This window comes from Strix aluco, chromosome 16 (assembly GCF_031877795.1).
Source record: "Strix aluco isolate bStrAlu1 chromosome 16, bStrAlu1.hap1, whole genome shotgun sequence".
Taxonomy (NCBI): Eukaryota; Metazoa; Chordata; class Aves; order Strigiformes; family Strigidae; genus Strix; species Strix aluco.
In genome coordinates, this window is record NC_133946.1 from 12132911 (window position 1) to 12152579 (window position 19669).

At 57.0% G+C, this 19669-nt stretch overlaps 1 protein-coding gene across 1 annotated transcript; it reads right to left on the bottom strand.

Annotated features, from left to right (window-relative positions):
- Positions 1 to 1437: 1437 nt before the first annotated feature.
- Positions 1438 to 12190, bottom strand: LOC141930923 (ras-related and estrogen-regulated growth inhibitor-like). Its single transcript, XM_074842445.1, has 4 exons — positions 12032 to 12190; positions 5557 to 5613; positions 3976 to 4049; positions 1438 to 3329 (listed from the first exon to the last, which is right to left on the bottom strand). The coding sequence occupies exons 1-4, from the start codon at positions 12126 to 12128 to the stop codon at positions 2844 to 2846; spliced, it is 714 nt and encodes a 237-aa protein (XP_074698546.1). The 5' UTR covers positions 12129 to 12190; the 3' UTR covers positions 1438 to 2843.
- Between the last annotated feature and the right edge of the window lie 7479 nt (positions 12191 to 19669).

The following is a 19669-nucleotide window of genomic DNA, read 5'->3' on the forward strand; positions in this document are numbered from 1 at the left end:
CAAGGCCAAGTTGCCTCCTGGCCTCGGCAAGGGGGCTGCGGGCTGAAAGGCGGGCAGCGACCGCACCGGGCTTTTGGCTGAAAACCTTCTGAATTCCTCGCGCTATAAAAAAGTGCTGGGGTTAACCCAGGACAGCGATCCCCGCTGTGCCGAGTGCTCCTCTGTTCCCAGAGACCCAGAGCGCTGAGGGATGCTGTTCCCGGCGCCTGGCCGCGCTTCCTGCTCGCAAGCTGGTCCTCTCTCATTCATCATTTTGAATAATTCATGCCAAATAACGTGGGCTTCTGCCCTGCCTGGCATGGCACCGGCCTGGAGCTCCAGCCAGTGAGGGAATACAGTCCCTTGGATGAGCCTTGGGGACATCAGGGACTTAAGCGATGTGCTCAAAGGCACCCAAAGCCTCTGTGGTGTGGGGAGAGGCTCGAGCACACGTTCCGCATCCCAGTGGGTTTTTAATCCCTCTTGAGCTGGACTGTTCACGCGGCCCCGAGCTGCTGGGTTTGGGATGAGTGAGCGAGGCTGAAGGCTGTGTCTTCGTAGCTGCCAGGCTCTTCCCTCCCATCCCAGCAGCTTCGTGGTCGGGCTGGCTCTCGGCTGACCTGGGTCCCTGGGGTGCAGAGCCGGCTCAGCACCTCCCAAAAGTGGCTCTTTTCCAGCCATCCCTGAGCAGCCGGGCAGCAAGCACCCGCTCCAGCTGCCAGACCACAAAGCCCCAAGCCCAGCTCGCAGCATTCAGCTTGCTTGGGAACGCCATAAAAAACCCTAAAATTAAAACAAACAAAAAAACCCTGCAGCCCTCGCTTCCCCTTGGCCAGCTCCCCAAGCCTTTAAAGGCCCCGGTTCTGCTCTCGCCGGACGCAGAGCCACGAGCAGCAGCCCCCAGCAGCATTTCCCACTGGGGAAATTCAGGAACTGTAATTCCCACTGCTGGCATTCAGGATTTTAATTAAGATGCTGGAAAGGAGCCGTCCCAAATTGCTCTCTTGGCCCGACCTCTCGACAGGGTTCGTTTTCACCCCACAGGAGGGATGTGGGTATATGAGCGAAGATGGGATTTAATGAAACCCTCGGAGAGAAAGCCTTTGGCTGGACGCAAACAGCTGTGGGAAACATCTTGGGGAGCTGTAAGAGGGGAAGGGGTGTCCATGGGGGTTGTGCAGCACGAAGGGAGGGGGAATAAGTCCATTCCCCAGGCTGGGATGCTCCCAAGGAAGCCCCGCTGGCTCCGCTCCCCGCGCACACATCTCTGCCTGCTGCTTCCTCCTTGCTGAGAGGTGGAGGGAGCCGGGCACACGGTGCTGGGGCTTGGGCAGAAGGTGAGGGAGACACCTGGCCCTAATTTAAAGGTCGTGCACCCCTTTGCTACAGGCCCCCTGAGAGGGCGACAGCAGGATCGGACGACGCCCTCCCCACGCTCACAGGCACGAGAGCCTTGCAGGCGGTTGCGAACTCGGCTTTTATTGTCACAGGATGCAGCAGCAGACGATGCGATGGGTCGTGGCGGGGGGGACACGGGCGTGTTGCACCGTGGGTCTCCCAGCACGTTCACCTCAAACAACAACGCAGCGCTCTGCACCAGGCGGGAGGGAGGGAGGGAAACGATTCAGCAGGGAGAAGATGCCACTAGCTGCATGCCTTGCTCCTTTCCGTGCCTTTGCTGCCCCGTCTCTGTACAAAGACAGACTCTCAGGTCACGGCAATTAATAAGTGGACAAGAGGGGGTCCCTGCTAGGACCATCATTTGCATCTCCCGGTATCAGCTCGGCTGCATCCATGCTTCAAACTGGCACCCAGCGGTTCTGCTGGCGCTGCGCTCACCCGTTGTAAAGGCGTTAACGGGAGAAGCTGCCCCGGGAATGCTGCTCCTCGGGGATGGAGGAGCATTGTCCTTAGCCTGAGGTTTCGGTGTGCATCAGAAATGCAGTCTGTTCAATCTGCCTCTGCCTGCAGACGGGCTGCCCCGAGCGGGATGGAGATGTAAGAGAAGGGGCAGAAATGCCAGGAAAGCACCGAGCACGCGGTGCCTTCAGCCTGAGATGGAGGGCTGCAGCAATGCTGGGGCCCTGCAGCTCCTCTGCAGGCCGGGGGACGTGGGGTCTGCCCCTGCGCTGCGGCTTCAGGTCACAAACCCAGAGGAAAACTGGGATGGAAACGCAGCCTCAGGCTCCAACAGATGGATGCTGGTGGCTGCGGATGGACAGCCTGGCTGGGCTGGGCCTCCAGGGAGGACCGCGGTGGAGGCAGAGGGGCACACAGCCCTCTGCCACCCAGGGTTTGAGCAGCCAGGGGACTTTACCCACCAGCAACATGGAGCAGCAGAAGCAACAACTGTTTTCCCCGGGAGAAGGATGGCTGACGACAGCCCAGGAGCCAGCGCGACCCTCAGGAACACCCCGGTGTTGTAGGTGCACGCTTCGGGGCACTAACAGACCCAGCAAGCTGTCTTAGGGGAGTGGGAAAATACATACAGATGTGTCTGTGCTGGGTCTGATCCCCACCGGAACGCTTCTGAGCCCCCAGGCGTTGACCCAACACCACTGAAGTCACCGCAAACCACCTCCACTACTGACTTCAGCTGTGCAGGAGGAGGAAGAGGGAGCAAAGGTGTAAGACGGACAAAGAACATCTTCCCTGCTGACATAAAGCCTGTTTGTAAAAACCTACGGGCTTTAAAAGGCTGTCGTACCCCAATCCCCCCCTCCCCACCTCTTAACCGTCCCCTCCTGGGAGCTCCACGAGCTGTCCCTCAGCCCTGGGGCAGCAGCAGCGGGCGCCCTCGCAGCGGGATAACCTGTCCCTCCGTCCCGGCTTGGCCGTCGCTCTCGCCTCTGCACCGGGGATGCTCACTCGGGGATATAGTCCCTGAAAGAGTTAAAGCTGAGGCTCCGGCCCGCTGAGTTCAAGGTGGAGCTGGCTTGCATCCTTGGGATCTTCTCCATCAGCTTCGACACTGTCCTCCTCTTGAAGGAGCCCGGGGAGAAATGCCCCTGTCTCATGAGCTCCTGGTAGAGGGTGTTGAACACCACCACGGTCTCTTCATAGCTGTCCCGGGTAGAGATCTCGTAGAAAGGAAGCTTTAAAGCTTTGGAGAGGTTTTCGCCGTCCTCAGTGGACACCATCCTGTCGAACTGCAAGTCCTTCTTGTTGCCCACGATGACCACGGGCGGCTGCTCGCTCCCGCTGCTCCGCCTGGGGCTCGCGTGGATGTGGTTGATGAGGAAGCAGAGCCGCATCACCTCATCGAAGCTGCACCTATCCGTCACCGAGTAGACCACTGCGAAGCCATCGCCCCATTTGATCTTCTCCTCTATCTGCAGGGAATCCTCCTCCTGCGGGGCGGACAATCTCCGATCAACACCAGAAGCCCCAACATCTCCTAAATACCAACAGCGCTGGGTGCAACCTAGAAAACCTCCCAGGGAGGGCCCATCACCATCTCCCTGAAGGTTTTTTTGGCCCTGGGCTTGCACACAGCAGTGACTTGCAAAGCAGCACAGGTAGCCCAGGGCAGGAATTTGATGGGTTGGGCAAAATGATGGATGGAGAGAGCAATCAGCCCCATCCCGGTGTGGATGAGGGGAGAGTAAAAGCGGCTGCGCAAAGGCAGGGCTGTTGCTGGGTGGGAGGCCAGCACAGGGCTCTCCATCGCCCGCAGTCCCGGTGCTAGGTGGCTCCTTCAGCCCAGCACCCTCCCACTCCCCTGAGCTGTGTCCCTGCCAGCGCAGGGAGCAGAGCTGCGCCACACACCAGTAAGGGGGACGGGGAAATATTCAGCTGAAGCCACACTCTAATTGATGTTAGAGAGATGTAAATTCTCCTGAACATCCTTTTCCTGAGATAAACACATCTTGGTCAGTATTTCGGATACAACAGATTGAGGCTGGGGGAAGAGCAAGGGGTTGCCTTCAACAGCGAGCTGCACTTCCCCGATGATATTTTCCAGGGCCAGGCAGCTACAAGACAGCGTGAGCTCACCTGTCCTGCCGTATCGAGGATCTCGAAGTGCACCATCTCCCCGTCGATGACGGCCATGTGTCTGTAAATCATTTCTGGAGGGGGACAGACAGAAAAGTGTGTGGGGGAGAAGCCTCCGGGTAGCGAATGACAACCCGGCTGGTCTCGATGCAAGCTGTGCTGGAGACATTGATTTTCACCTGCTGCACCCCACAGCCCATGTGGCTTCCCCTTGGAGTCCACATCCTGAACCAGCCCTCAGCCTGTCCCCCCAGGCTTGGGAAGGGCAGCCTGCACCCATGGCATCGAGCCTGGCAACGCCAACGGGCAGCAGGGAGCCCCGGCCAGCACCCGGCTGGCTTTTGCCTTGCTGGAAATAAAAGGGCGACGGTGAGCAAAGTGTCAGAGCAAAAAGGGGTCATGGAGTGATGCTTCTGCAGAGGAAGAGGGGCTCAGCAGGAGGGTATGAAAAGCTGGTTTTGTTCAGAGACCCTGCTCATGCTCCTAACCCGGCTGGCCTTGAACTCCTACTCCGAAGCAGCGGGGCAGCAGCTCCTTTCTAACCAAGCAAAGCGGGCGGCTGCGAGGTGTGCAGCAGGGCAGCTCTGCAGCACAGAACCTCTTCAAGCTTCACTAATATCATCAGGCAATAAAAGCAGCCGGCACTCTGCTTAGCAACCGCTCTGGGCGCAGCGGGCTCGACGGGACACCTCACGCCGTGCAGATGGAGCACATCGGTCACACCGGCCTTCGTGTGCCACGCGCGACAGGGCAGCAACTCGCTTGGCTGGGCCATCTGCGGGCTAAACCAGGCACCCTCCCACTCCTCCAACCCCGGGGAGCACCAAGCACCCTCACTGTGTGGGCTCTGTATCTTATCATGTCACATGGAGGAGCCCAACAGGAAGAAGAAGCAGCAAGCAGAGAGGAAAAACAAATTGCACTCTGGGGAAAAACAAGCTTTGCTCACCATAACAAGCAAGGAGAGGGAATGTAAGGGACAGATGGGACAACGGCGGGGTTGTTTTTCAGACCAAGCCTTTCCCTTGAGTCCCCTGTGAACCAGCCGGGTTAGAGCAACACAGAGACTTCCCAAATTTCCCAGCCCGGTGGTCGACAGCAGGAGTTAGGCAGAAGGATGGTACAGCCAGCAGCCTGTCATTTCTGGGATACTTCAGCAGGGACATGAGTTCAGTGCCCAAAAACCCCAAACCCAAATGCAAAAAAAACCCAACCCCTGAAGACGGGAGAGCACTAGCCACTGCTTCAGTGGCTTAGATACCTCCTTCCCCTTAAAAGCCACCTCCCAGCAAATCGCTCAAGGATGAGGAAGCAACTGCGCTTCCTTGTGCGAAGCCAATGTCTCGCCCCAACAGATTTTGCCTTAACAAAACAGAAAAGGAAAAAGGGATGCAAGAGCCAGGGAGGTGCCACGATGGCTGGTGGCTCTGACTGCTGCCAGTCTGGCTGAGGAGGAAGAGGAGTAAATAAAGTGAGTTTGGGGGCAGACTGGGCTCTGCCGGGAGTGGTGCTGGGCGCACCAGAGTCTCCAGGCTGAGCCAGAGCAGCAGGGAAAGCAACAGGAAAGAGGACTTCACCTACCCAGGGTTGGGTCGTAGTCTCCAATGAATCTCCTGGTGATGAATCTCACAGTCAATGCTGCAAAAAAAACCCACAACAAACCCAGTTACGGTTGTCAGATCAAACTGCAGAGAAGCATCAGCTGATTGAAGCCAGAGGGATGGAGCAAAGACCTGCCCCAGCCCCTGTGGGCATCAGGAGGAGACATCCCAGCAGCAATGCCACAAACGTGGCCCCATGGGGAGCAGGTTATTGCAGGGTTGGGAAAAGCATCTTCAAAGGCGCCCAAACAGGCTGGGTCACTGTGTGCTGGCAGGGGCTGTGCTGCGGTGAGCAGAGAAAACCACAATAAAGCAGCAAATTGCCAGATCTTGGTGGCTAAAGGTGAGGGTGAAGCAGACTGGGAGAGGAGCACAGTTGCCTGAGCAGATGCCTTGGACCAAGAGTGCTACCAGCCCTCTTTGATCCCCCCAGAGTCCTCGGCTGACAGCACAGCCCCGTGCAGGTTGTCCTCTGCCTTGCTTCACCCCTGCCCAGCGTGGGAGAAGCACGTCAGGATGGGGAGGAGCCCTCCCAGTCTGACAGCTCACACCTCACCACTCCTACACACCCTGAAACATTTCCAGAGCTCACAGACACTGGGCGTTTCAAAATAACCTCACGGCCAGCCAGGGAGAAGGCTGAATGGTTTTTGCATCGAGGACTGAAATCCACCGCGCGACGGGATGCCCCGGGCAGAGGGAGAGGTCTGTGCCCGGCTCTGTGAGCACCTTTGCCCAAAGCTGCCTGCTTGTCACCGGTGGTGATAACACCCATCATGTCCAGGAAATGCAGCCCAAGGGCAGCAGAAAGCCCCGACGGGCCCCCGCAACTGGCTCACCCAACCTCTTCTGCCCTGCTGCTGTCAGAAATGTCCTGCCAGGCCACACGGACGTGGCAGCTCAGGAGCCCTGAAAGCAGCAGCAAGAGCCGGTTGGGCTCCGTAGGAGACAGCCAGGACCTACCAAAGCGACAGGCAAAGTGCAGGCAGCACCGCACGCCACCAGCGCACCCAGGCGTGTGGGCGAAAGGCGGCTCCTTGCACGTGGAATTCACTCTCCTGCACGGACGGGATTGATAAATTACACTTTCTGGCCTTGATCCTGAAAAGATTTATGCATGTCCTTAAGTTTTCTGCCGGGTGAGCCATCCCCTCGGTGGCCTCCAGCCAACCGCTTTCCAACAGCGAGCTCATCAGAAGGGCAAGGCGGTGCCAGGCCAGGCTCCCCCTCTGCATCACCGGCGCTGGGGGTGTAACGGCCTGGATGGGTCTCATGAATTGCAGCACTGACCCGACCCAGGCACCCTGCGCAGAGAAGGGAAAGCTGTTGGCACCAAATCTCATGAAATTCATCAAAAGGCCAAAGCCAGAGGAACACAGGGCAGGGGGAACCAGGAGGTCCTCCTGCACGGCACCCGGGGAGCAGGGGCTGTGCAAGGTCCCCCGGACCAGCCCCCCATGTGGACACATCACCTTCCTGCTGTGCCCGCGCCTGGGAATTCCCGTCCCCAGCGCAGGGATGCTGGGTGTGACCGGGGACCATTGACTCTGTTTCATCCCTGCGAGGAGTTCTGCTCCCCGGCAGCTCTCCAGCGTGCAGGGGGACGAAGCAACCCCCCACCGTGAAAACACCCCTGCCCCTTCCGTCTGCTGGCACAGCATCGACACAGGGATCGAGTCATTTGGCCCGATTTTTCCTCCTTGCAAGGGCAAGGAAAGGCAGGAGCAGCCGCAGCATGGCAGTGTGGGCAATTAAACCCCTCTTATCCAATTACCACATCTCCCTGCACCAGAGACCAGGAGATGCGAAGCCCAAATTACACTCTAATGCTGGGCTGGGTGGAGGTCTGCGGGTGCTGGAGGCTTGCCCAATAGCTCCATCAACCATGGCAAGGGCTTTCTCCTCGCTGAGGAAAAGTACTGCCTCTCCTCAGCTCTCTCCGTCCAGACAGGCTGAAGGAGACAGACCTCAGCTCCACAGCAAGGGATTGTTTGAAGCGGGCAGGCTCTCTGGGGACTGCAAAAAAAATAATCAGAGAGACTCCTTATATTTTTTTGTAAGGGGTAGCAAAAGCTTTGCCACTGTGCAAGGTCTCTAGACAGGTATTTCCAGCAGTGGGGACAGCAGACAGGGCTGAGGCTCAGCTGGCAAACAGCCAGGAATGGGAAATGGGGGAAAAAGCAAAGGCTTTCTAAGTGATGAAGCAATTTGGAGGTGCTGAAAATCCTGCTGGTCTGAACGGAGCAGGGAGGCAGCCAGGGTGAACCTGCAACTCCTGCTAACAGAGCATCGAGCTTTGCTAAATGTCCCCAACCTGGCCAAAGGGCCACAAAAACACATCTGCCCCTGCCCTGAGAGGTGCTGGGCTTTATCACGATCTCCTGCTCCGGAGCTGGCACGCGGGGAAGCCTCTTTGGAAAGCACCAGCATCTCCGAAGCAGTTCCCTGCCCTTGCAGAGTGAGTGAGCTTCCCTCTGGCTCTCAGATCTTCCCGACAGAGCAAAGAGGGGAGCTGCATCTTGAAGAGAAATGTTGGCAGCAGCACAAGCACCTTTCTCAGATGTTATTTCAAAAACACCTTGCTCTTTGCCTTTGGAAAGAGTGAGGCAACACAGCAAATCTTCACACTTGGTCCTCGAGGTTGAAGCTAATTCAAACGACCTTCCAGGCTGCCTCGGTGCTCAGGAGCCGACCCGCGTGCCCAATGCTGCAGATACGCCAGTTCAAAGCAAAACCCTCCTCGGGGCCTTTCGTACATAACATCTTTTCAGCACAGCTGCGTTGAAAATGCCCCGTCAATGCCTGGGTGTGATTTTCCGGTGCAGAGAGAGAAACCCGTGGTTGGGAGGGTGAAGGGAGCGCAGGAGCAGGGCTAATGGGAGTGTTGCTTAAGCTCTTCAAGGTGTTAATGACAGTAATGGGTATGGACAGGGATGGGAGTGAAAGGCAGTGGAGAGGTTGAGAGCTAGCTTGGGAAGGCAGGCAGGGCAGAAAGGGAAATTGGTGGAAAATGAGTGGGAATGGGGAAAAAAACCCCAGCGAGATCAAGGCAGGAGCACAGAGCCCAGGAGGGAGAAAACAGAGAAGCTGCGCTCCAGGTGTTAGTGCCACAGGAGGAAGGAGACAGAGCAGGAGCACGAAGGGACAATAAACCTCACCAAAAGCAGGATATGGTGTCAAACCCCCCCTGGACCACAAGGTGCTGGTGAAAGCCAGCACCAAACAGGACTGATGCACTCCCGTGCTGAGCTTGCTTTCCCGTTTCAAACCCTGCCTGTCACAGAAGGGATTTGGTGGAACGAGCAGGTAATTCAGCAACACTGCTCTGCAGAGATAACCAAGGGGCCCGCAGGAGGCACCTACCAGCATCTTCCAAGAGGCGACCAAATTATCAGGAAGAGCAAGACAAGTCAGGCTGGGTTTCTAGAAAGCACCTGATTCTGTGTCATACGTTAGGCAGCCACCCAAAGCCGGGGCACATGGTGGTGTATGAGGAGAGGAGCCAATTAAATTGATTAAGAACTGGCTGAGCGCAAGAACACAAGCAAAGCTGCCAATCGGAAGAAGCAGGTGCAGGCAGAAAGGAGCCAGCACATCCATGCAACCTTATATATGTATTTTTTTCCCCTTCTTGAACATAAGTAATCTCAGAAAGATAAAGGAGAACCCCAAAGCTGGAAGGGTTAATTTTATATTCAGTTTGGTCTCTAGGAATGAGTAGGGGATGGTTCGATGCGCGATTAACCTGCCCTGGCGGGGCCGGGCCGGGCGCCTCTGGGATGGCATCGAGCCCCGCACGCCCACGTGCTGCTCTGTTTGTGCTGCTGCACAACACATCTGCAGGCGTCGATTCATCTTCGGCCCGTGTTTGTCAGCAGAGCTTTCCTCTGAAGTACGGCAAAGTTTACACTGGCTAACATCAACAGCAGAAGCAGAAGATAACGCGAGCTCTGGCCAGGCTGGATTTACAGCCTCTGCAGGTGATTTACAGAGCCCAGGCTGAAGCTTTAAACTCCTGACAGGGTTCAGCCACGGGTCTGCACCCAAACCTGCCCCTGCTCGGAGGAACCGGGACCTCGGATCACCAGATCTTGAAGATTTCCAAACTGCTCTAAAAAGTCAAACTCTTTTGCTGAGAACTGTGGGGTTTTTTCCCCCTTTTGCAGCTGTCTGGATGTTCACTGCCCTTTTGATTGTCCACACCCTCGGCCCCCTCAGCTCTCCTAACCCGGCTCCTGCTTCCCGAGGGGGGGATGCCAGCAGCTCGCCCCAGGGATGCTCCAGCCTGGGGCCCGCTCACATCCTGCCCAGAGTGGGAGCTTGGCAGCTGAGGGATGGGTTTGGGTGAAACTCACATTCACCCTTCCCTGCTTCCCCTCCCCAAAATGGGGGATCCCCACGCTTCACCCCCCTTCCTCTCCCAGCCAGCTCAGGCAGCCCTGTCTCTCCCCAGCCTCGGGGACCAGCCGCCTGCCACAGCTCATCCCCCCCAGCCCCACAGGAGATCGAGGGATGATGCTGATGCTTTTGGCTCCTTCCTCGTGTTCTGCAGGCGGGTCCCTCAGGCCCGACACTCACAGCCCATTCCCCGGGCGTCACCAGCCCCATGGAGCAGGGGGGAGCACTCAGAGCTTCCCTCGCCCCTGGTGCAGGGGCTCGCTGGCAACAGGACCCGGCTGCTCAGTCACAGCCCCCAGTGAAGATGTCACACTGTCCCTTTGCAGGAGAGGACATGCAGGGCAGCACCCAAGGGGACAGATGGGCAGAGCCCTGCGTCAGGGCAGCTGCCAGTTGCGGGGGATCGTGTGCCGGCTGTTCCCGGGGGCTGCTCCTGGTTCCTGGCACACTCCTGCTCTCTGCATGAGCCGGTATCAATTACCTCCCTCTCTGACCCGATTTCGTGGCCGGTGTTCCTGGCACAGCCCGAGAGGATGGCAAAAACCACGCTGCTGAAGGGCATGAAGGTCACAGGCACTGGTGGAGCTGAGCAAACGCCACAGATCGGCCCCCCGCGATGCCCAGCCCAGCCCCTGGGAGGACAGCGGGGCCGAACCCGGCTGGAGGAACCTTTGCGGACCCTTGGGATGCCCTGACCCTACAGAGGAGGTACAACGGCCTCACAGGAGGGGCCCAAAGCTCCCAGGCACTCGCCCCGCAATGCTGGGTGGGATTGATGCCGGCGGAGGAAGCGCGTATGCTGAGGTTGGGGGGGGGACGAGCCAAAAAGTGCTTCGTACGCTTTGTACAACCATCGCTCGCAGCTCCATCTGCTCACAGGGACGCTGGGGCCAAGCACCACACACAGACCCCCCCGGTACTCCGGGTACACCCGGAGCTGAGCCCTGCTCCCGTGCTCCCGCTCCCTGGTGCTGGGCTGCTAATCAAGATCTGGGAGTCGCCTCCTTGAATTTAATCAGGGAAATCATGATTTTTCACTAACGCCGGGCAAGAGGCTCGCCGGTGACTGTATATGGAAACGCAACTTCAGCGGCACCGACAGCCAACGCTGCTGGCCGTGAGCCCAGCGGAGGTGCCACCTCGCAGCGTGTTCAGAGGTTGCGCCTTTTCCAGAGCGGGTCCCCGGTGGGACATTGCCCTGTCCCCAAGGACATGGCAGCCCCGGCCGCGTCCCCCCCAGGCGCCGCGTGAGTCGCTGCTGCTCCCCTGCAGTAAAACCAAGGCGGACACACCCCCACCCCCCCTCTCCTTGCCAAGCCCCCCGCACCTCCCGGCACCCTGGACGCGGCGCAGAGAGGGAGCGGAGGCTGCCTTCGCCCCCCGGGGACTCACAGCCCGGGATAGAGGAGCAGGAAGGGGTGGAAGGAGGATCCCGGGTGGGAGTGGAGAGAGCTCAGGTGGTCCCGGCTCAGCATCCCAAATCCCCACGCCGGCAGCCCCAGACGGGGAGCACCCAGCAAAGCACAGAGAAAGGGAGTTTTCCTAAAGGAAACTAAAGGCAGCGCTGCACCGCGAGGCTCTGCCAGCCCCGCTCCCCTGGCTGAAAACAAGCACCAAACTCCAATTGCATGGGGAAGCACAAGCTCGAGCTCCGCTTTCGGTCCCAAAAGCTCCCCCGGTCAGCAGCGTCCCACCCTGACCCCCCACCCGGGGGCCGCTTTGGCACGGAAAAGCCCCTTGGGACGAGCCCCCGGCTGCGAAGCGGTGACTCGAGGGGAGGGAAACTCGATGCCCTGAAACATAACGGCCTCGGGGTTCACTCCAGCCATGCTGCAGCCGCTCCGGAGAAACTCCTTCCCCATCCCGGCTTTGGGAAACAGTCCCGGCCCCGGCCGGACCCCCGGGGGGGCTCGACCCCTCTTCCCAGGGAAGGAGACCTGGGGGTGTGGGGGGATGCTGCAGGGTGTCAGGGGGATGTGGGGGATACCGGAGGGGATGCTGAGGGGTGTCAGGGGATGCGGGGGGGTGCCGGGGGATGCCGGGGAGCCCCGTCCTACCTGTCTTGCCCACGGCACTCTGCCCCAGCACGACGAGGCGCAGGGTACGGGCCGGGCTGAGGCTCACGGAGCGGCGCAGGGGCCGCGGGAAGCTCATACCGGGGCCGGGGCCGGGGCCGGGTCTCCGCCGGGCTCCGCCGCTCTCCCCGCTCCGCCGGGCGCTGCACCGGCGGCTCCGCCCCGAGGGCCGGGCCGGGCTCAGCCCCCGGGCTCGGTGCGGGCGGTCCCCAGCTGATGCCCACCTCCTCCTCCTCCTCCTCCCGCTCCCCGCGGAGGTGGTGCCCCCCCACACACACCCTCGCCCCAGGAGAGCTGAGGGAAGGGCGCTCCGGGCATCGTGCCTCAGTTTCCCCGCACGGAAGCGGCTCCGGCTGACTCTCGCTTGGAGCCTTCGCCAAAGGAAAGGCGCTGCCGGCCTGGAGAGCTGCTCGCCTCAAGGGGGGCAACGTGAGGGGAGAGCGGAGGAGCAGCAGCACCTCCCCCGACGGCGAAACACGGCCAGGGTGCTGCCCCCCCGCCCCCCGATCCCTGCATGAAATCACGATTTTGTCTTCAGCCACTTCCGTGTGCAAGTTAAGTTAATAAAGACGAGTGGGCTTAGCTCCCGTCTTTTCCCCCGTCCCATCTCTAGGGTGCAGCAGGTGCTCCCCAAAGGCAGCTTGCACAGCGCCCAGCCCTCGCCCCAATCCCAGGCAAGGTGGGGAGTGAACCCGGGCTCCACACAAATCCACAACTAAATCCTTCCCAGCAGGCCTGACCCAAACTCCCCCCGCGCTGTGGTGCAGCAGCTTTGCGAGGCCGTTGGGTACCAGCATCAGAGCGCACCCGGGAGCAAGGAGTGACATGTGCGGGTGTTTGTACAAGCGTGGGCACAAGTAATGGGTAACTGCTCTGAGCAGCAGCCAGAGCACACACAGATGCACGGCAGGGGGCACGGAGCGCTGGGAAGAAGGGAAAGACCCACAGCACCTTGACTGCTCCTCAGGACACAGATCACGGCTGAGCCCCCCGCTGCAAACTCCAGCAGAAGAGACCTGGCCAAGGGTGCGGAGCAGGTAAAGGCCCATGCAAGGGCTTCGGTCTCTTTTCTGAGGGCTTCAGTCATTTCTCTGGCCCAGGGACCTCTTTGTGTGACCATCTCGGGTGACTTTGCTCACAGCAGAGCACAGACCATCCGCGCCACCTCGCACGGCGCTCGAGGCAACGTGAAACCCACCCGATATTTACAGAGCGTGTTGTGCGTCACAAGCAAACAGCCAGCGCCTCGGTGGGGAGAAGGGTTATCGACGGGAGAGCCGTCGCTGTGAGTGCTGCCGGGGCAACGCTCTGGCCAGAGAGAGGGGCCCTGGATAAAACAGGGACTGTCCTTGAGGGGGGCTCTTGGGAAAGCCAGCAGACCTCACCCAGAAATTCGCTATGCCAGCGCAAGCAGCCAGTGCTTCCTGGGCATCAGCCACTTGCGACGACCCTGTTCCCGCGCTGCTCCTCCAGAGCTGATGAGAGACACGTTCGAGGCTCGACTACATCTGGAGCCCAGAAGACAACAGCAAGAGCAAAAACCCTCAGATTTCAGGACAAAACCCGATTCCCAGCTGGGGAAGGGAGGAGGGGTGTCAAGAAAAGCCTTCTTTTATGTTCCTTTCCTATTTTTAGCCTGATTTCCTAAGGAAATGAGATGTCTGCAATCAAGTCCTCTGTCTTGCCTGTCCCTCGTCACTACCATTTTCGAATACATTGCCCGATTTCAGCCAAATCTGACAGCGAGGGAGAAGCCGCAGAGAAAACTCTTTTTTTGCAAGTTTTGTGACAAAAAGTGGTCGAATGTCATGAAAAATCAACCCCTGCACCTTGGAAGGCAGGAACCAGCAGGCAGCTCCTGGCTGGAGGAATCCAGAATAACTCTTTCCCTGCTCCCAGGGGCTGTTTGGATTCCTCTGGTGCCAGGGTCCCTCGTGGCAAGAGGGTGCTGCCCTCACCTCGTGGGAGAGCAACCGGCACCGCAGCCCCGCACCGGGACCCCAGCAGTCCAAACCCCTCCACCTGCACCGGCCTTAATCTTGATCGCAGGAAAAGGGATTTTTAATTTGGGATTTTGATTGCATTAAAAGGGATTTGCAGGGATGCGGGAACAAGCATAGAGGAAGGATGGACTTAAAAATTGAATGTCCAGCAAGTGATGAAGTCCCAGGCTGGACTTTGGGACTCTCATGAGGCCTTTTAGACTGGTCTTGGCAGTTTGCGTCCTCCTTTGCCCAGCCAGGCCCCCTCTTCGGTTACTTTTGATCAGCCATGGCACAGTTAAGCATTTCGAAGATATTATATAGGCTGAGAAGGATCTGCAGAGGTGGCCTGAAGCTCCTTTCTGAGCTCCTTTCAGGCTCAGAAGGGTCAGAAGGCAGATGCTCTCAGCATAGAGAAGGCATCTTTCAGCTCTGGGGTGACCTTATGCAAAGGCTGTCAGGCTCAGGACCCAGAGCCCTGGGCAACAACCAATCTCTTGTCCTTCGACCCCTGCTGACCTCCTCCTCCAGACCCCAAACGGCTCTTGCTGGAGAGCACAAGGGCCGACCCAGACACCCGAGGGCAGCTCTGGCCACACCAGCTCTGCCCCGTACAAGTGTTACTGGGACACCCAGCGCTGTTCCCGCAGCAGGGGCGGCATGGGGGGGGTGGCATTTCCATTAAGATGATATCCTATAATTCTTTTGCCTTCAGGACAGGATACAAGCATTCAGCTGAGTCCCCCCAAAACTCTTTTTGGTGGCAAGTGTTTAAATCCAGCCAAGCGTAGAGTGATGAAGTGCTTAGACAGGCCACGGTGGAGCTCTGTAGGAGAAACGTCTCTGGCCAGCTTGCATCCAGCTTCCTTCTCTCCCTCCAAAACACCATGTTGTTTCACTTCTCTCAGAAACAGACTGACCTAGACAAGAACTTGTGTAAATTTGTTTCTTTTTCATCCTTAAAACAACAAAGCTAAGAGTGCTGCACTTGACAGCGCTGGCCTTGGGGAGCACCAGGTAGCCCCGCAGTGCTGCAGCCACTCCTGCCAAGGCGGGAGCTGAGAGCTCGGAGAGAGAACACCCCTCACAGCCACCTCCCATGACCAGGCTGGTCAGGCCGTTGTGACCCTCCGATCCAACACCAACCGCTTCAGAGATGACGCAGAGAAATACATCCTTGACTTCTTTAGAAAAAGGTTGGCTTGGGCCCCAGAGCTGGTAGGTTTACATCCCTGACAGCACATCTGGGGACTACCCAGAGAAACTCCTACTCGCCCGGCGCTCAGATCCCCTTGGCATGGTGGGGAGCCACGTGGCCTCCCCCACGTGCATTCAGCGCCGCTGCCTGCGCGGTCCCACGCTTGCCGGGGACCTTTCAGCTGGACGACAACGGAAACATGACTTTATCATCTGCAATCGCTGAATAAGCCACCTCCAGCATAACAAAGCACCTGCGGCAGAGCCAGATGAAGGTAGGAGGAGTAGATACTGTTTTTTGTTGAAATATTTGTGGTCAGGCTATTCCATACTTGCTGTTTTTTAAAGATGTGGAGTCTGCACCGGGAAAGAGGCCAAAGGCACCCATGAATCACGTCCCTGCAAACAAAAATCCAGCAGAAATATAAAGTTGTCCTAAAGCAGACAAAGAACCAGATCGCCTCAGGCTGCAGCCTCGGATCCTGGGAGTCCCATACCGCGGTCCAAACCAAATCCCCGCTGGATCCTCGGCTATTTTGAGATCTCCCAAAAAAAATGAACTTTGCTGCTGCTGAAAGAAAGAGAAGTGGTATGTTTGTTTTTATTTAGAAAACGAAGATAAAATAAAAGCCGGTCCCTTTTCTCTCCATCAGATGACCCAAAGGTGCACGATGATAGAAGATCTACACAGAAACCAACTCAATTTCAAGCCGACTTTGGAGCCTGCGCCCCGTTTATCAAAAAATGACCAAAGTATTTCAAAGCTTTGGTTCCCCAATGTTTAGCTCATCCTGAGCATCCACTTGAAGGTCTCAAACCCCACATTTCCAACTCACATAACACATTTAATTGTCACTCGTTAATGACTGTACAAACATTGTTCCTATTGAGACAACACCGCTAGCACGCCTCTTGAGAGTTAATGTTGGATGGGGCCGTCAGGGAATGCTCTCCAAGAATATAACTGAAGCCACACCGCCCTGTCAATAAACATATTTTTGGTTGCTATAGCGAAGCCAGCATACAATTAAAAAGCGCTCTCAGACTTCAGGGCCCTCTCCTTTCTCCGCGGCTTTGCAGATTTGCTCCATTCCTACGGAAATCAAACCCTGACTTTGCTTCAGCCACACAAACGCTGCGAGAGCGGCCAGGCAGGGACATGGCAGGCACAGGGACACGGGTCCCAATCGCTTCTCCCGCGTTCTATAAATAGGGAGAGAGAAAATAGCTGAAAGGCACCTGGCCCCAGGGCTTGCTCGTGCCCAGGCGTGCTGGCCGCTCTCCAACTTCTCCCTATGGGCTTTGCATCATCCTGGGCCGGTGGCGAAGCATTCCCTTTCTCCTCTTAATGAAGGGGCTGGTTTTTTTGGTCACAGGAGACAAGAAAACCTCTAGTGCAAGAGAAATCAAACCAACGCAGTTTCCTGGTGTTCCATTCTGTCTGTTGCTGATTTCTAAAGCGTATTTCAACACATAGCCAAAACGTGGCAAGATCATGCTGAGAAAATAAATCTGGCTGCACATAAGAGTTCAAAGACGCCTTTGCAAAGCTGACAGGGAAAAAAAGCACACCAAAGGGGCATATTAACAGCATTTCCCTTCCACTCCAGAGGCCCGAGCAACATGTCCTAAGAACTTTTCAAGCTGCTTTGCCATTTCAACTGGATCAGCGCCTGCAGCTCACAACACGGCAGAGCGCGTGAATGTTAAACAGATCCAAATATCATAACCAAGTTGCTAAATCCCTTTGCGGGCCCTTTGGGTCCTAAAAAGAGAGTTTCACGCACTTTTGTTTTTCCGCAGAAGCTGGCCGTTGGGAAGAAAGGACGCTGACGCTCACCACATCTATCACACTTCATTAGGCTGCACAAATAATGGATCCTCACAACAGGAAGCCTGCACGCTGCGAGAAATGGCTTCGCTTGTGAAGCTTATTTTAGAACACAGAACAACTTGCCAAGGGAAGGAAGAGGAACCCCATCACGTAGGTAATTTAAAACTTGTCCAGACAGAGCTCTGGGGATATGCCGCAGAAAGCTATCCTGTAGGACGACCAGCATGCGCCCTTTCCCCTTCAATCACGACGGTGATCTTATTGTTGTCAGGATGTGAAACCCAAATCCCAGCACCTCGAAGCTGCAGACTTTGCATCCGAGCAGCCCACCCGTTGGAGGGTTTAGAACAGCATTAGCCTTTTAAACGATTGAAATCTCGCTCCAAACCAACTCTTGAAAGCTGTATCTGAGGAGGAGGAAAAAAAAAAAACCACGCAGCCGCAAAGGAATTAAGGTGCCACGGTCCATTGCTCTTAAAAGGGCACAGGATGAGGTCAGGGCTGGGCCGACACGCAGCCGGGCCAGCAGTTCACAGATCCCTTGCGTGCGCTTTGCTAGGGCTTGGCTGGACACCTCAGGATTGGGAAGGGGAGCGAGGGGAGCCCGGGGGGGACAGCACAGCCAGGCATCCCCTCTGCTGTGCCCAGGGGTTCGTGCTCAAAACTGGGGTACACGAGGGCCAACGCGGAGCTGGCAGAGAAGCAAAAGGCACCTCCCGACAACCCTTCCCGAGCCAACCTCTGGCAGCCTGGCTGGCGAGAAAACAATGCTTCCTTATTGCGGAAAAATGTCAGTGTTGCGAAGCCTGCTGTCCTCCTGCTGGAGCAAAGCGGAGCCCCACCGGCATTCTTCGAAAGCACCAGAGAGAAACCAGAACAGCCGGTGGCTTTGTGGCCAGCGGGCAGGGAGCACGCGCTGGAATTCGGGGCTGACTCAGAGCAGACAGATGCCCCCCGCGCCAGCTCTTGAGCCTCCCCCCGGGCAGCCAGTCCTTATTGACAGTCAAACAGCACCGAGAGGAGATTACGGGGACAAACGCCGCAGTTTTGCTTTAGATGCGCTGGATGGCGGGAGCTCAGGCCTGGTTCTCATCTAACCCCCACGGGTGTCTGAGCTTGAGAGGCTCTGGGCACAGCATCTCCAAATTCCACCCCGGTCTGACGTGCTGTCCAACAAGATGTTTTGTCCTAACAGATGAATTTCCACTATGAATCAGTGCTTAGGGGGGGGAAAAAGCCTGCTTTGTTCAGAAATTTCTGCTCTTAAACTATTTAAGTGTGGCAAACCACGTTTAGCAGCCAGAAAGAAGAACACAAGCAGCCACCCCCCAACGTGTGAAGCCAAATGGAGACTTGCAACTTCACTCCGGAGAAGAACTGGGGATTTCTGCTTCCACTTGGAACAGCAAAAAGCTTTTTCTTTAAATTCCCCTGAAGAAAATGTCAAAAATAATCCCCTTTTGCTTCAGTCTGAATGCATCATTTCAATAAAACCTGAACATTTAGCTCTAATTTCATATTGTAAAACTTTCAAAGCAAAACACAGGACTTCCTAATATTGGTTGAATTATCCCCTCCTGCATTTTTCTCCCCCAGAACCGCTGTGAAGCCACCCTCATTTCATATAGTGTCTCATTTGGATTAGAATTACATTCCCCAAGGGTTTTTTTGTGGGGACTGGTTTTACAGATCAGCTTAAGACATTTGCTTTTTCTTTCGAATCAACACTGGGCTCTTCCAGTTTCTGAGACTCGAGGTCTCTTGTTATTTTCAAGCGTTTCTCTGTAAGCAGGAAGGACAGCAAGTTCTCCCTACATCCTCTTCAATCCAAGACGTGCCGTTTCTTAGCCCTAGCACTCACACGCCTTACGGAACAGAGGGACCAAGAGGTTTCCAGGAAAACCACTTCAGCTGGCAGCGCCGCTTCCGCGGCGGACGGCAAACAGCCCGGGAGCGAAGGCAGCGGCGAGTCCTTGTGCCAGCCCGTGCCGTGCCGTGACTCACCGCCGCTGCCGGCAGCCACGCGGGAAGAGGTGGGAGATGAGTTTTGGAGAGGTCCCCCCGCTGCCTGCCATGTGTAAGAGCCTGGGAACAAGGACGCAGCAATCAAAGCTGGTCGCAGGAGGGTCCCTGCCCTCCTGCTCCCGTCGGCCGGTTCAAAGCCGGGTGCCCATCCACCCTCCTTGTAGGGGCAGCAGGGAAGCAGCAGCATGTCCCAAGGGCCGTTCTGTTCGTGCCAGCGAAAGGGGAAGAGATGAGTCAGCCTCTGCAGATGACCCTCTCTCTCTCCCTCCTGCGACTAGAGAACTGCCTTAACTCAAGCATGCCTGGATCTTTCTCCAGCTGACATCAGGCAAGACGAAAGGTGGCCTGGGCCATTGAGCTCACTGCTTGCAGCACCTCAGGCGATCTCCTGCAGGTTTACACTGACTCGTGAGATTTGAAGGACATGAGACCCGGACACAGTTATGTTCAAAACCAGCATTTCCTCCAGAACAGGGCTGTGGGCAACCTTGGTCCCAGGAAGGAGTCACGGTGGGGGGACAGGACACCCACATACGGACCTTCCCCCCCAACTCCTGTGAAGGAAAGTATTCCCTGGAGGAG